Source organism: Lissotriton helveticus, chromosome 5_1 (assembly GCF_964261635.1).
Source record: "Lissotriton helveticus chromosome 5_1, aLisHel1.1, whole genome shotgun sequence".
Classification (NCBI taxonomy): domain Eukaryota; kingdom Metazoa; phylum Chordata; class Amphibia; order Caudata; family Salamandridae; genus Lissotriton; species Lissotriton helveticus.
Window position 1 is genome coordinate 1,044,629,573 of NC_136065.1, and position 14,239 is coordinate 1,044,643,811.

General features: G+C 43.7%; 1 protein-coding gene and 1 pseudogene across 1 annotated transcript in view; both read right to left on the reverse strand.

Annotated features, from left to right (window-relative positions):
* Window positions 1-6,134, reverse strand: part of LOC144752589 (uncharacterized) — a 52,882-nt gene extending 46,748 nt beyond the window's left edge. Inside the window, exons 1-5 of the mRNA XM_078640471.1 lie at window positions 6,076-6,134; window positions 5,914-5,974; window positions 5,769-5,832; window positions 4,880-4,938; window positions 4,022-4,777 (exon numbers count right to left, since the gene is read on the reverse strand). Of these exons, the coding sequence (XP_078496597.1) occupies window positions 4,022-4,777; window positions 4,880-4,938; window positions 5,769-5,832; window positions 5,914-5,974; window positions 6,076-6,134 (999 nt within the window). The remainder of the gene's footprint in view (window positions 1-4,021; window positions 4,778-4,879; window positions 4,939-5,768; window positions 5,833-5,913; window positions 5,975-6,075) is intronic.
* Window positions 6,135-8,796: 2,662 nt separating this feature from the next.
* On the reverse strand, window positions 8,797-9,293 carry LOC144753480 (ER membrane protein complex subunit 6-like; annotated as a pseudogene).
* Between the last annotated feature and the right edge of the window lie 4,946 nt (window positions 9,294-14,239).

A 14,239-nucleotide genomic window follows, 5' to 3' on the forward strand; every position in this document is an offset into this window, starting at 1 on the left:
GCCCCATCCGATTATCACAGAAATACACATCTAATACACGTTAGACATAGAAGGGAGACTGAGTCCCCAATTGTCGATCAAACTGAAACTGCATTAGAACAGTATCAAGACTTCAATAAAGGTTTCTTTTTCTTCATAGGTCCTGTCCAGAATAGTAAGCTAATACGTAGGCTAACCAGAACCCTTGAAGCAGTAGTGAATGAGACTACTTCCGCTCTAGGTAACTTAACTGAAGAACAATCTGCTATGAGATTTGTCGTGCTCCAAAATCGTCTCGTCCTTGACGTCATACTGGCCGATAGGGGCGGAGCTTGTAGAGTCATCGGATCTAGTTGCTGCATTTTCATTTCTAATAACGCACCGTCTGTTTATTCAGCTATAACCAGACTTCATAAAATAGCCCATCAGTTACACCAGAATCCAGGCAACTGGACATGGTCCAGTTGGCTCTGGAATATAATATCTGCCTGGGGATGGAAAGTATTGTCATTCCTAGGAATAGTAGTAATGGTCATATTCAGTTGTTGCCTATGTTTACAATGTGGCCCTGCGATTTGCGGCTTGTGCGCTACCTCTTGTATCCCAAGTCCTAAGTCCCGTTCCAAGAAGATTCGAGACGAGCAAATGATGCTATATGAACAGATAGATGGTATCATGAATATTGATGTTTCCTGAAGGAAACGTAGGGCACAAGGAGGGAATGAGGAAAATTGAATTTTGCCTTGTCATGTGTCCCTACGTGTTTCCCCATTATATGTTATATGTGCATGATCGATATGCATATGTTCCCCCTTGACGAATAAAGATGCAATTATGGTTGTGTCCAACGTTAGTATGCCAGTTTCCAGTCCTCGTGAAAGCAACGAGTATTAGGCCTATGTTGCCAACGTTTTACATTGTGCACGTTAATTCATCGAATTGTCCCCGTTTCTGGGCCTCATAAGGGCCCGGACACCAGATTCAAGCTCCAGTCTCCTGAAAGTACTCCGAGGAGCGATGCAGCCCCTCCCGCATCCCTGACCCTTCGCTTACTTTCTGCCAAGCAGCGCGGTGCCCGGCCTGGCCTGCCTGCCTGTCTGCCAAGAATACGTTATGCCTCTAGTTATCAGTCCAGCTCCCCGGCTTCACATTCCTAAGCTAGCGATCCGCATAAACATCTTCAGCTATAGTCTAGTCTTCCTGTCTCCATGCAAGAGAATTACTGAATTAATATTCATAGAAGATTCATAGCACACGCAATACATGTAGGAATATATGCATGCACCAGCCTTAGTGTCAAGTAGCCTTTGCCCTGATGACATTTAGATTCTATCAACATGTACTCCAAACACGAGATACCAGATATGCTATAGGCACATGTCGTCCTGACATCCCAGACTTTAGTCTCCTCTTCTAGTGCAGAAGTCAGAGCCCCCAGTTCTCCCTAGTTACACGTCATGGCCCGTTTGCGCGCACCAGTAGGTTAAAGGTTCCAGCTGCCCAGGTAGCCCCCTCCATGTATCCACCCATTTATGACACTTCTGTGACGTTTTCATCACATGTCTACGTGCGCGCCCTGTGCACGCCTTCTTTGTACGCCCATGTGTTCTTATCTTACGTTTGTCACTTGTTACGCCTACTGTATGTAATGCAATTGTACTATTTTACTATATATACTATGTAATGTTGATGAGACGTTGCAGCTGCCATTCCCTTCCATTGCATGCCTTACCCTGGTCTTTAGGCTCGAGCCATCCGATTAAAGCCATTTCTGACTCAGATTCCACGGATCCTGCCTCTTATTTATTGAGCTATCTGTTTTGGTTAATGTATAGAAAAATAGTACCGGTAATTAATTATTTATTTACCACAGAGTGGTAACCTCTATCAAACATCATGAATGGTGCGGGAGTGTTAGGTGGTGGAATGATGACTCCTTCTCTAGTTTTAATGGGCTTGTCTTTTTTTAAATAATTCTTTACTCTGTCTACGATCGACATTTTTCTCTTACTTCCGTACATAATGCGAGGTCTGCCTCTTATCGCCTTATCTCTAGCAAACACTTGGTATCTTGGATCAGGTTGAATCTCTGGATGGCTTGGATACCACATATATTTCACAAAATGTAACCTGCTACTCCTTCCGTGTGACCCTTACTAGGTGATATCACAATCAATGTTCCCTCTAATTTTTTTCCTCTGTGTGCGGCAGTGGAGGGTCTCTGTGCGCTGCAACCATGGCTATGTGCGCCAGGAACCAGACAACACGCGTGTGCCATGCCAAATATCACTCTAAATATTAACTTAAAAAAGTGAAAAGATGGTGCATTTTCACACATACAGTGCCACGTTAGGGGTCTTAAGGTCGATTTGCAAATTGGATAAACATGCCATTACATGAATTAGTTACACAGCCAAGTACACTTCAGGCTTAGAAAAGCACAAGACTCCAGTGGTGGTACCATCATTAGATTTTACTAAATATTGTTAACTGGAGCACTGTTCATTGGGTGGGGAAACATTGAGAGCCTATACAATATGACATGTACACAATAAGTTACAAAATTGTATAACATATTTACAATTTGATGTGAGAGCTGCTTAGTAATGTTGGGCTATCCCACCAGAGATAGTTTGTAAAACTTAGACATCCAGGCAAACATGGACTGTGGGAGAGAGCCGTTCAGACATGTCAAGTGGCATCACTAGATGGGTGACAGGGTTGCTTCTCACGGCGATCCTTGCCATTTTTCCAGTGCTGATACACTCTACCAAGGTCAACTTTCCCATTCAGGAGGTAGGCCTTTGTCCTCATCAGCATATCCAAATGCTTCTGCTCTAGTCTATTCCTCAATTTACTCTTGATAGTATTCATGAGGCTGAATCCTCGTTCGCAATCTGCACTAGATGCTTGAAATGTTGCACAGACATCAACAAGCTGAGACACAACACTATACTGAGCAGCATTGCGTACAGTGAAATTCACCAGGTCTTGAAAGGTGGTAAATAACCCACCCTTTACATGTTCTGCCACCACATATTTATAATCTCTGTATTGCCGAACAACATCTTCTGGTGTTTCACAATCACCCAGGACCAAGACATTTTTATACTTTTCAACAAGTCTTTGTATATTCTCAGTCCCAAAATCAAAACGTGATTGTGTTGCCATTGCCTGTATTTCAAAACTTGCCCATTCTTTCAGTTCATCTTCAGGGAACCTTTTTTGCATGTGCTCACAAAGAAGGGAAACAAAGGACAAAATAGGTCCACTGTCAAACTCTTGCCTTTCCTTGTACAACACAATCATATCTCTTACATTGCTGCTCCAAAAGACAGTGTCCCCAAAATATTGTTCCTTAATTTGGCCAATCTCTGCTCTTGCATATTGTACAGCTTCAACAGTAGTCAAAGAACCTTTTTGGAACAGTTTGCACAAAGATGCAAATTCACTCAGAATGTCATTAAGTACTGCAAGGGAAATACGGTAGTTTGAGTCAGATAGCTTTTTGTAACAATATTTAGCAACTGGATCATTCTCTTCAACTTTTTCATGCTCAAAGTACTTAAGAACAGCCTCATAATTCCGAATTAGTGCACCAACTGCAAAATGCCTTGAAAGCCACCGGACTTCATTCAATGGTCGAAAAGAGACCACTTCACAATCAGTGACTGATGCCATTTCATCCAGCTTGGACTTCCTTGCAGGATCTGGAGAACACAGTGTAGACAGTCCTCAGCAATGTCTCCATCTCTTTAATCATTGGAACCCTCTTCCAGGCATCATCAACTCCCAAATCTTCTCGGTGAGCGACACAATACTGCTCGACTAGATGGGGAATGGATTGCTTAAGGCGAGTAGCAACACCATTATTTTTACCCAGCATCACAGACGCACCATCGGATGTGAGCATGACCATTTTCATGAGGTCCAGTTCATTGGCAGTGTAGAATTCTTTCACAGCAGTAGTGATAGCCTCAGCATTACAACTAGTCAGCTTCACTATGCCGCCAAACAGTGTTTTGTGCTCTGTTGAGGTTACAGGTCGGAACTTGAAATACAGGATGAGCATTTTTGTAACAGAAATATCTGTGCTCTCATCAATTATCAATGTGTGATACAAAGCGTTACGAAGTTCTGCCATACCTTCACAGTGTATCACGCTATTGATGGCCTCAAGGAACTCAAAGGCATAGTTCTTGCTCCTCCAGCTGTCTGGTATCTTCGCATACAAAGCTAGGTGGTCATGGATGTCTTGTACAGATAACATTGGAGTATTCATCTTCACTGCCAGCAACACATTGTTGATGAGAATCTTTATCTCCTCAGGCAGGGATCTTTGTCGTACAACTACTTCCATTCTATTTGCTTTGTCAGTGGCAGTTTCTGTCAGCATTGCCCGCACTCCAAAACCAAACCTGGCAGCAGCAGTTCTGTTTCTCAATATCACCATGGCAGACTCGTGAACTTTGCTAATTAGATGGCGTTTCAGGTAATCCAGTTTCCAGCCATCACTCCATTTCTTCCCTGTAGAAAAGTCCCCAACAATCTTGGCTTCGGCACATGCTTTGCAAATCAAGCCCACGTCTGGACTGTATTGAAATAGTTCCCCAAGTTGCACGCGAACCTTGCTTCGTGATTTCTGTGTCTCAGCCTCCACAATTTCTTTCATCCACTCTTCCTTGAATACAAGGCAGCATTTCTTCCTTTGTGGTGAAGCCTTACACTCTGCAGAAGGTACAGCTTTGTGCTTGAACATATTTGTGATAACTGGGTTTAGCCTGCTATGCCACAAAGCCTGCAAAATAAAGAAACATAGCCAAAGTTGATGCCGATGCTCATGATTGCAATCTGTCACATAATACAGAGGCATTGCCGGCAAAACGTAGAGTGTAATTACCTGGATTTCTGTCCACTGCCCTGCCCTTTCAAACTTAAAGGATGCACTGTCCGTAGAGCCTGCAATAGAAGTAAAGATTGTTACAGCACATTGCGAATTTGTGATACAGCAATATACCATGTGCACCATAAAGGAACTCTACCAAACAATTACCTGTTGTGATTGTGCTCACGTATGCCCGTTCAAAGGTGTGGGGTACTGTCTGCGAAACCTAGAACAGAAGAAAACATGGGTAAGGTATGTTGTTAAATTACAATGCACAAGATGGACCACAGTTTAACTCTACCAAACAAGTACCTGCTCTGCTTGTACTCACGTATCCCCGTTCAAATGTGTGGGGTACTGTCTGCGAATCCTAGAACAGAAGAAAACATGGGTAAGGTATGTTGTTATATTACAATGTAAAAGATGCTCCACAGTTTAAGACTACCAAACAATTACCTGCTCTGCTTGTACTCACGTACTCCCGTTCACATGTGTGGGGTACAGTCTGCGAAACCTGCAACAGAAGAAAACATGGGTAAGGTATGTTGTTATACTACAACACACAAGAACACAAGATGCACCACAGTTTAACTCTACCAAACAAGTACCTGCTCTGCTTGTACTCACGTATCCCCGTTCAAATGTGTGGGGTACTGTCTGCGAATCCTAGAACAGAAGAAAACATGGGTAAGGTATGTTGTTATATTACAATGTAAAAGATGCTCCACAGTTTAAGACTGCCAAACAATTACCTGCTCTGCTTGTACTCACGTACTCCCGTTCAAATGTGTGGGGTACAGTCTGCGAAACCTGCAACAGAAGAAAACATGGGTAAGGTATGTTGTTATACTACAATACACAAGAACACAAGATGCACCACAGTTTAACTCTACCAAACAATTACCTGTTTGTTCTGCCTGTACTCCCGTCTGCCTGTACAACTGTATTTGTAGCACGGTCTCACAAACCTGCAAAAGAAAAGGGGTCCAGATTGTGAATCTATTTACCCAGCACCCCCAAAATCCAATGTGGAACATACACAGAATTACCTTGTCTTTGTGGGTACTCACGCCTGACCATTCAAATCCAAATACCCTATAGACTGCAAACCTGCAATTGAAGACAAGATGGTTAGCAAAGGCTCTAAGAGTTACAAAAAATGAATTGGACTGGCCCAGATACTCCATTAAGAAAAACGACCAAATAGTTACCTGGGATTCCAGTTTAGGCAAATAAGCACGTACCCCTGTGCTTCATTATTAGCACCCATTAGGCTAAACTTATAAGCACCTACCCACACAATCCAGCCACTCTCATGCGTTTTCTTTACCTTTTGCCATGTCAATGTTTTAACAGATATGTGTCCCATTCACACACATTTGCATGTAAGCAATGATTGCCTCTCTCCACTCTGATTTATGCTGTCTAATGTTCATGCAGTAACTTGGAAAAGGTGTGAGTTATATATATGATCTTTAGTCATCTCAAATGTACAGGCAAGACTGTAGAGTCAGCCAGCCAGTGTTGGTATCCATAACATGGCCCAACCCCATATCTTGAACATATTTAAACCAATATATTTTCCCTTTCTTCAACATGTTAGGGAGGATTTTAAAATTGTTCATAGACCTGTACTTCTTTTGTCCAGATTCATTGCCATGGGTTCAGTGGAAAACATCCAGCCATTAAGTCAATTGGGTTAGCTCGAGTTTCTGCTGCTAGTGGTACCAAGATGGCACTCTTAAGGAAATTGGTTAGCTGGCAGTAGACCACTTTCTCTGCCTTCACCATATGTGCCCCAATGTGTTAATCACAGCTTGTGAAGGGGCTGCGATTAACATGGATATTTAAATAAAATAACACAATCTGCCCGCAGCCCCGCTTTACTACCACAACAATACAGCAAGTCTGCAAACCGGGCAGATTACCCTAAAAAGCACACAAGTCAGGTTTTTAAACTTGCTGCATTGTTTTGAGAAGGCAGCCTCGAAAACTGCGCCCAGGTGAAGGACGCGCTGGCTGGTAGCTTTGCAGGCAGCTGTGCTTAGCGTTTCTTGTGCTTCATGTCCCGCTCTCCCATAGCGGCCAAGGTTTCAGGTTGCCTATGTGCGCCATTTGCATAATGTCAGTGTAATTATGAGTGCCATTCAAGGACTATGAGTGACACTTTCTCCTGAGCAAAATAAGAAATGATGGAAAGAGATAAATATTAGAAGTAAAAGCTTTTTGAGAATGGGAAGCAGTAAAATATCTCCAAACTGCTTTTCTCGAATTCATATTAACCCACTCGGCAGCAAGCACGGTCAGTCTCACTCACTTGTGAGGCCTCAAGGCTGTGATGAGAGCCACCGCAAATCGGGTTTACTTCGGTGGGCTGCCCTGGCTGCCCGCCTCTTCAAAGTACAGACCTGCCAGCTGCACCAGTCACTCCCCAGCAATTAGCAGTGGGGCCTTCATTGTAATTTTACATTTATTTAATGCAGCCTGGAGCCATGCGGGAATGAGATTAGGGGAGCGCTGCTATGATTTGCTGTTGGAAACACAATCTTTATGATGCCTTTGGGACCATAAGGCAGCACACTCTGATGCCCTTAATAGAAGATTAGAGAAAAACCTAGAAAGCCACATACCAAGCTTAACATGTAGGATATATAAAGTGTGTGCGCCACTGGCGATGGAGAACAGAGCTCTGCAAACAGTACAGCCTTTCGCTCTACCACAGGCTCTTACATAGCTGAATGCCCCGGCTGTCACCAATGTGCTCCTGTGCACTTTTTTTTAACATGCCGCTCTAAGGTGGGCATCAACATCTTGAATGTAAATTAAAGAAGAAAAAAAGACAAAATGACTGTCACAACGTGATGTATAATGTTGCACTTGTGATGACTGGTGAGAGCATACATGATCACACTTGCCTCAAAAGATAAAATGGCCACTTAGTCATGATACATGCATGCACAAACAGCACACTGGGGAAGGCTCTTCATTATTATTTTTCCCGGTGCTGGGCAGTATTGGCTAGAATAGTTTTTTTATTTTTGTCGATGCTGCTCAATCTCAGATACTTGTGTGTAATGTGAAGTTGCTGGCAGGCTGATGCGTTTCATTTGCAATATTCCGACTAAAATATGAGCCCACAGAATATGCTTTCCTTATGTCAAATTTTTTAATTAAGGTAGTAACCTGCTAGGCAACTTATCGCTGTGCCAAGGCAGCCAGCCAAACCACCCTGGAGGCCTGTAAATTTCATCTGTGTCCATGGCAGCCTGCTCTGCAGCACCCAGGGCAGCCTGCACCACCCACTAAACATTTACAAATCTTCGCAGGTTTTCTCTAAATTTCTTCAGCACAAATTCTCTAATAATTGCAGTATTTGGCAAATAAACGATAATTACCGTTTCTTTTCAAATTAGTTAACTGCAAATTTCTGAAAGGGGCTGCGATTAACTGGGATATTTAAATAAATGAACACAGTCTGCCGACAGCCTCGCTTTACTACCATAATAATGCAGCAAGTTTAAAAACACCGCTTGTGGGCTTTTTAGGGTAATCTGCCTGGTTTGCAGACTTGCTGTATTATTTTGTTAGTAACGCGAGGCTGTGGGCAGATTGTGTGCTTTTGTTAAAGTATCCATGTTAATCGCAGCCCCTTCACGAGCTGCGATTAACATGGATATCTAAATAAAAGAAAACAATCTGCCCGCAGTCTCGCTTTACTTACAAAGTAATGCAGCAAGTCTGCAAACCGGGCAGATTTCCCTGAAAAGCCCACAAGAGGTGTTTTTAAACTTACTGCATTGTTGTGTAAGATTTGATTTAATTAGAGGAACAGAACTGCATCAGAAGTTAATAAGGTGTATTGGTCTGTCGATTAAATGAATTGAGTAATAGTCCTCAAATTTCATTAAAAACATTTCAGAGGATTTATCGCTTTAATAGACATGCACCATACCATACAAGAAAGTCCAGAAAAGGACATAAGTGAATAGGCCTCCAACAAGCCCTCCGGTGAAGAGCGGTCTTCGGGATTTGAAATACTTGTTCCACCGCCGGCCAGATTTTAGCACCAAAAGTAGAGATAGGAGGAAACGAAACCAGGAAATAAAAGACCAAGCCGTACAGGCCAGTCAGACCCAGAATTCCTGCTGTAGCCCCCGACAAGGCAGATACAGATGTCCCACAATAGTCCACAACTGCAGCATTGCCTCGCACTGCAGCTTCACTGATGAACTGAGGGTTTTCACGCTTCATCGCCAAAGCTGCCATTGCTGTAAATGGTTTTAACTGCAACAGCAAATACCCCGTTCAAGGGGTCACCAGGAACTCCCAGCAGACTCAAGCCCGGACGCCGGCTCAATAAAACGCAGCAGTCCGAGTCTAATCACTGAAAAATCAGGAAGTCGCCCATTTGACAGAACGGGAGAATATAAAGCAGATGCATGCTACAATAGAAGCACACAGTAAGCTAATGTTGCGTTTAAAAAACAAATAGCAGTCCAATGGGGGAAAAAGCGTGCTATCTTCGGAAATGGTTCTTCCATCTGTTGTGTAAGTAAAGCGAGGCTGCGGGCAGATTGAGTGCTTTTGTTAAAGCATCCATGTTAATCGCAGTTTGTGATGGGGCTGCGATTAACATGGATAGTTTAACAAAAGCACTCAATCTGCCCGCAGCCTCGCTTTACATATAAAAGAATATAAAACCAACAGTGCGGGCACTACAGGGCGGCAAAACAAAAGCGAACCCAGCAAAAACAAAAGGCCAGCAAGTGGCCACATTACAACACTTACCTCTGCTCCCGAGTATTCAATCACTCCAAAGTGGTCACTTCCGCCGCCGTCCTCCACAATCAGGAAATGCCCGTTTTTTCGCGGCGGCGGTGCGAATACTCTCGCGGGATGTGCCCTCTGTGCGTGCTCCACACATGGGACTACGCACTCACGGGTAGGGAAGAGCGCGCGCGCGCGACCGCGCACGTTCCTGGGAACAGTGATCACAATAGAAGTTTTGCCAGCGAACTCTTTGCTATCCTTTATTCATACATTCATACAGAAAACCCTAAATAGTGCTTCCGGTCCTGCCTAACCATGCACTAACTTCCTCGAGCCACTGACCTCACTGCGATGTGGCTTCCCTTCACCACACGCTAGTCTGCCCCCAGGGATTCCAGACAAACATATAACAGTCACAAACGGGTTTGGTTAATACATACAAATCAATACAATTTCCAGAACATTTCAGAACATTTCATATTTGAATAAACATTTTACATTTGATCGATCAATACTTTCATTTAGCAGCAATTTACCTACCTAACTATCTTAACTAATCCCTAACCATGCCTCTGCTACCAAAAAATATACTGATAGAGCGCGCAGGTCACCCGTCTATAACTTTACCAAAACACTCACCTAGGCCCATATACAAATTTAATAAAAATCGCTCAGATCAGGTAACCTGGGCACTGGCTATCAGATATTGTACTTCCTAGGTCCTATACCCTCGACTGAAACTCCTGGTCACTGGTATCTGTGGACCTGTGGGATCAGGGAGTATAGCATAATGGGTATGGTAGCAATACAATAATATGCACTCATATAATAACCACAGACTTGAGAAGTTTTGAAAACCTTTATCTAATCTTCATCAAAAGTCATAAGCCAAAGGTTCACAGCAAGCAAGCTATCAATAATCAGAATCATGAAAAGCGTATAACTATGCAAAAGATATATTATGCCAACCATTAAGAAGTCTAAAGGGAAGGTAAGAACAAGGAACATACTGAAATGAACGTATAGAAATCAGACTTGGAATGATATTTTCTAAAGGACGGGAAAAATAAGGGACATGCTAGAAGTCACAGTTTAATCGTTTTCAAGCGGGTGGGTAAGAAGAGGGAACACAAATTATAATGACGTAACTGAGTTTACCATATAACTATAGGGAAGGTAAGAAAATGGAACACGCTAATGATTCAGAGTAACCACTTCAGCTTTCCTTAAAGGGAGGGTAAAGAAAAGGATCATCTACTTATTCATGAACAGTACTTAACATCCAACTATAAGGTAGGGGAAAAAATGGAACATGCTAATAACGGCAAGATTTACGATTTATCATTTATGATAAAGGAAGGGGAAAGAAAAAGGAACATATGCAATTATAATTTCAGTAAGATTAAGGGGAGGGTAAGAAAAGGACGCAAATATACTATTTGTTTCCCACACAGGTTTATATTTACCTACAACGGTGTGAAGACCAACCCTGGCCACGGGTCAGTTAAGGACAGTAAACCCCGGAAGTTGCAAACGCCAGTAGGCCAGCAAGTGCAGGTCAGAATCAGGACAGGAAAACCAGATTTGGATCAGAACCGGACCACTGAAAGTTGAGACTAGCACCCGCAGTTCAGTTGCAACGCCTGCGCTACTCCCTCTCTGCAGCTATCAGTCAAAACCCCGATTGGGTTATCGATTTCCCCAACAAAGTGCTTCGCCAGCACTTCAGGTCCCAGAACCCCGATTGGGTCAGAGAGTCTTCTGACAGAGTGCTCCGCAGCACCTCTGTTCTCGATCAGCTATTGAGTGTGTTGGGTCAGTGACAGGTCAGCTATTCGGACAAGTCGGACAATTTCTCTAGCTAAACCTAGGCTAGTTATACTATTTTCCAGGTCAGTGTACCACCCCCCAATGTTGCAAGTGTAAGAATCCCTAATTTCGATTGGACAAAAGATGAGGACAGGTCATCACAACACCTAAATTTTAGACTTTTGCCATCTCCTATTCAAATTTATGTTCACGCCCATCAATTTTAGGTTCTCATGGCGTCTTCATTCCTTCTAACAATGGATGCTCTATTTACAATTACATTGTATTTCTCTAGAGTTCATTAGGGCAGTTTCTCAGGAGCATCTTCCCAGTCAGTCAGCTCCTTGGCTGGATTTCAAAGGTCACTGCTATGGAGACTCGCGGATCTCGCGCAGACGCAGTTTCAAGCATGATGGAGTGCAGCAGAGGATAATAGGCCATGTTTCGAAGTGTAACATAAAATGGAAAAGAAACAGTTTTAGAACACAGAATAAATTAATACACTGTATACCATGAATCTCTACACTATTCCCATTACTTTATAATAAACTGTAGCATTAAGATTAAGCAGAACGAACAGCTTAGCAAAAGCAGCAGTGCAAACTTCCTGCATGTGAGAACACAAAGCAGCCATCTGAGCTCTAATGCGCAGATGCGAACAGTTTCCCACCAAGACAACGAATACGTCACGTCACATGGGTATGACCGACGCATGCACTGTCTAAATTCCCGCGTAGCAGCGGCCATTTTAGATGCAAGCGTATTAATATTAGTAAACACATAAGCAAGCTTCTCTTGGACATCCGGTATGTAGGGGAAAAGGAAAGTTTAGTAGGACAAACATGTTGGTTGCTTATTAATACTGTTATTCGAGATTCATGAATACAAGCAAGTCGCTTTACGTGCTAATTCTTGCTCCATCAGTTTGTAGAAATGTATTAGTCCTAGATCGCTGGATCAACGCCAATGCATTCAACGTTGTGCCACTCTACTCTACACCGCTGTACTCTATGCCACTGCACTGTACCCTGCACCAATCTACTCTGAAACAATCTACTCTATGCCACTGCACTCTATGCCACTCTACTCCACTTTACGCCATTGCACTCTACTCTGCGCCCCACTCTACGCCTCTGCAGTTTATACCATGTCACTGTATTCTAGACCACTGCTCTCTACGCCAATGCACACTACACCACTTTACTCAAACCAATGCAACCTACACCACTGCACCTACGCCGACTACTATGCACCACTGCACTTTATGACACTATACTCTAAAACATATGCCACTGCACTCCACGCCACTGCACTCTACACCACTACACTATACGTCACTGCACTCAACGCCTCTCTGTTCTACTCTGCACTACTGTACTCTGTTACTGCTCTCTGCCCCACTCTACTCTGCCCCACTGTACTCTGTAGTCTATGACCCTGCACTCTGACACTCTAGTATGCAGCTGTACTCTATGCCAGTGCTCACTACGCCATTGTACTCTACGCCTCTCCAATCTACACCTCTGCACTCTACCCTGCACCACTCAACTCTATGCCACTTCACGCTACGCTATGACACTGCTTTCCACACCAACGTATTCTACACCACTTTAATCAAAACCAATTCACTCTACGCCACAGCACTCTACGCCACAGCACTCTACGCCACTGCACTCTACGGCAATCTACTCTGCTCTGCTACACTTTATGCCATTTCACTCTAGGCAATTTCACTCCACTGTACCACACTACACTCCATGACACTCCACCCCACGACACTCCACTCTATGATGTTCTACTCCATTAAGCTCTGCTCCACTGACAATCTACTCTACTACACTCTAATCCACTCTATGCCATTCCACAACACTACTCCACTCTACGACGCTCTACACAACTCCCTCTGTGCCACTCCAAGCCACTTCACTCCACTCTGTTCGGTGACACTTTACTCCACTCTTTTGCACTCCACTCTATGATAATCTACTCTGCTCTATGCCACTGTACTCTACAACACTCTACTGCACTCTATGCAACACCCTCAATGCACTCAACTCTACGCCACTCAACTCTATGTCCTTCCACTCTATGACACTCTACTCCCTCCACTTCATTCCACAACACTGTATGCTACTCCATGGCACTCCACTTTTCTCCTCTCCTCTCCTCTCCTCTCCACACCACTCAACTCTACTGTAAGCCACTCAACGCCATTCCATAACACTCCACTCCACTCCACTTTATGACACTTCATTCCCTGCCACTCTCCTTTACCCCATTAACTTTTAGCCATTCTGAACAGCAGCCACTGTGGTGTACAACATTGCTTAAACATATTGACAAAGCCAATAGCTCTTGCATATGGTAGACCTATTGGCTTTGCCATTGCTGCTTTCTTCAACCCCCCTCCACTTCTCAGCTGCTGCCACTCGCCTACCATTACCACGCTTCTGGTCACTCAGCATCTTCTCCAACCGTCACTGACACTGAGTCAAGATGCTCAGCCTAATATTCAATGGCACTCCCTTTCCATACCTCTCTCTGTCGCTCACATGCCACAACCCACCACATCCTGTATCAAGCCCATAGTTGCCAGACACACTCTGTGGAGTTCCTCGGTGTCCAGATAGATTAAATGACAACGCTATTATTGTTGCTGGCCCAGAAGATCTACGATGTCAAATGAGAGTTGAGCAATCTCCTCTCCATAATGGTGGTTTCATTGAGACAGCTTGTGCAAATAGTGGGTCTCCTGGCCCCCTCAATCAAGGACATTTCTCTGGGTCTGGTACACAA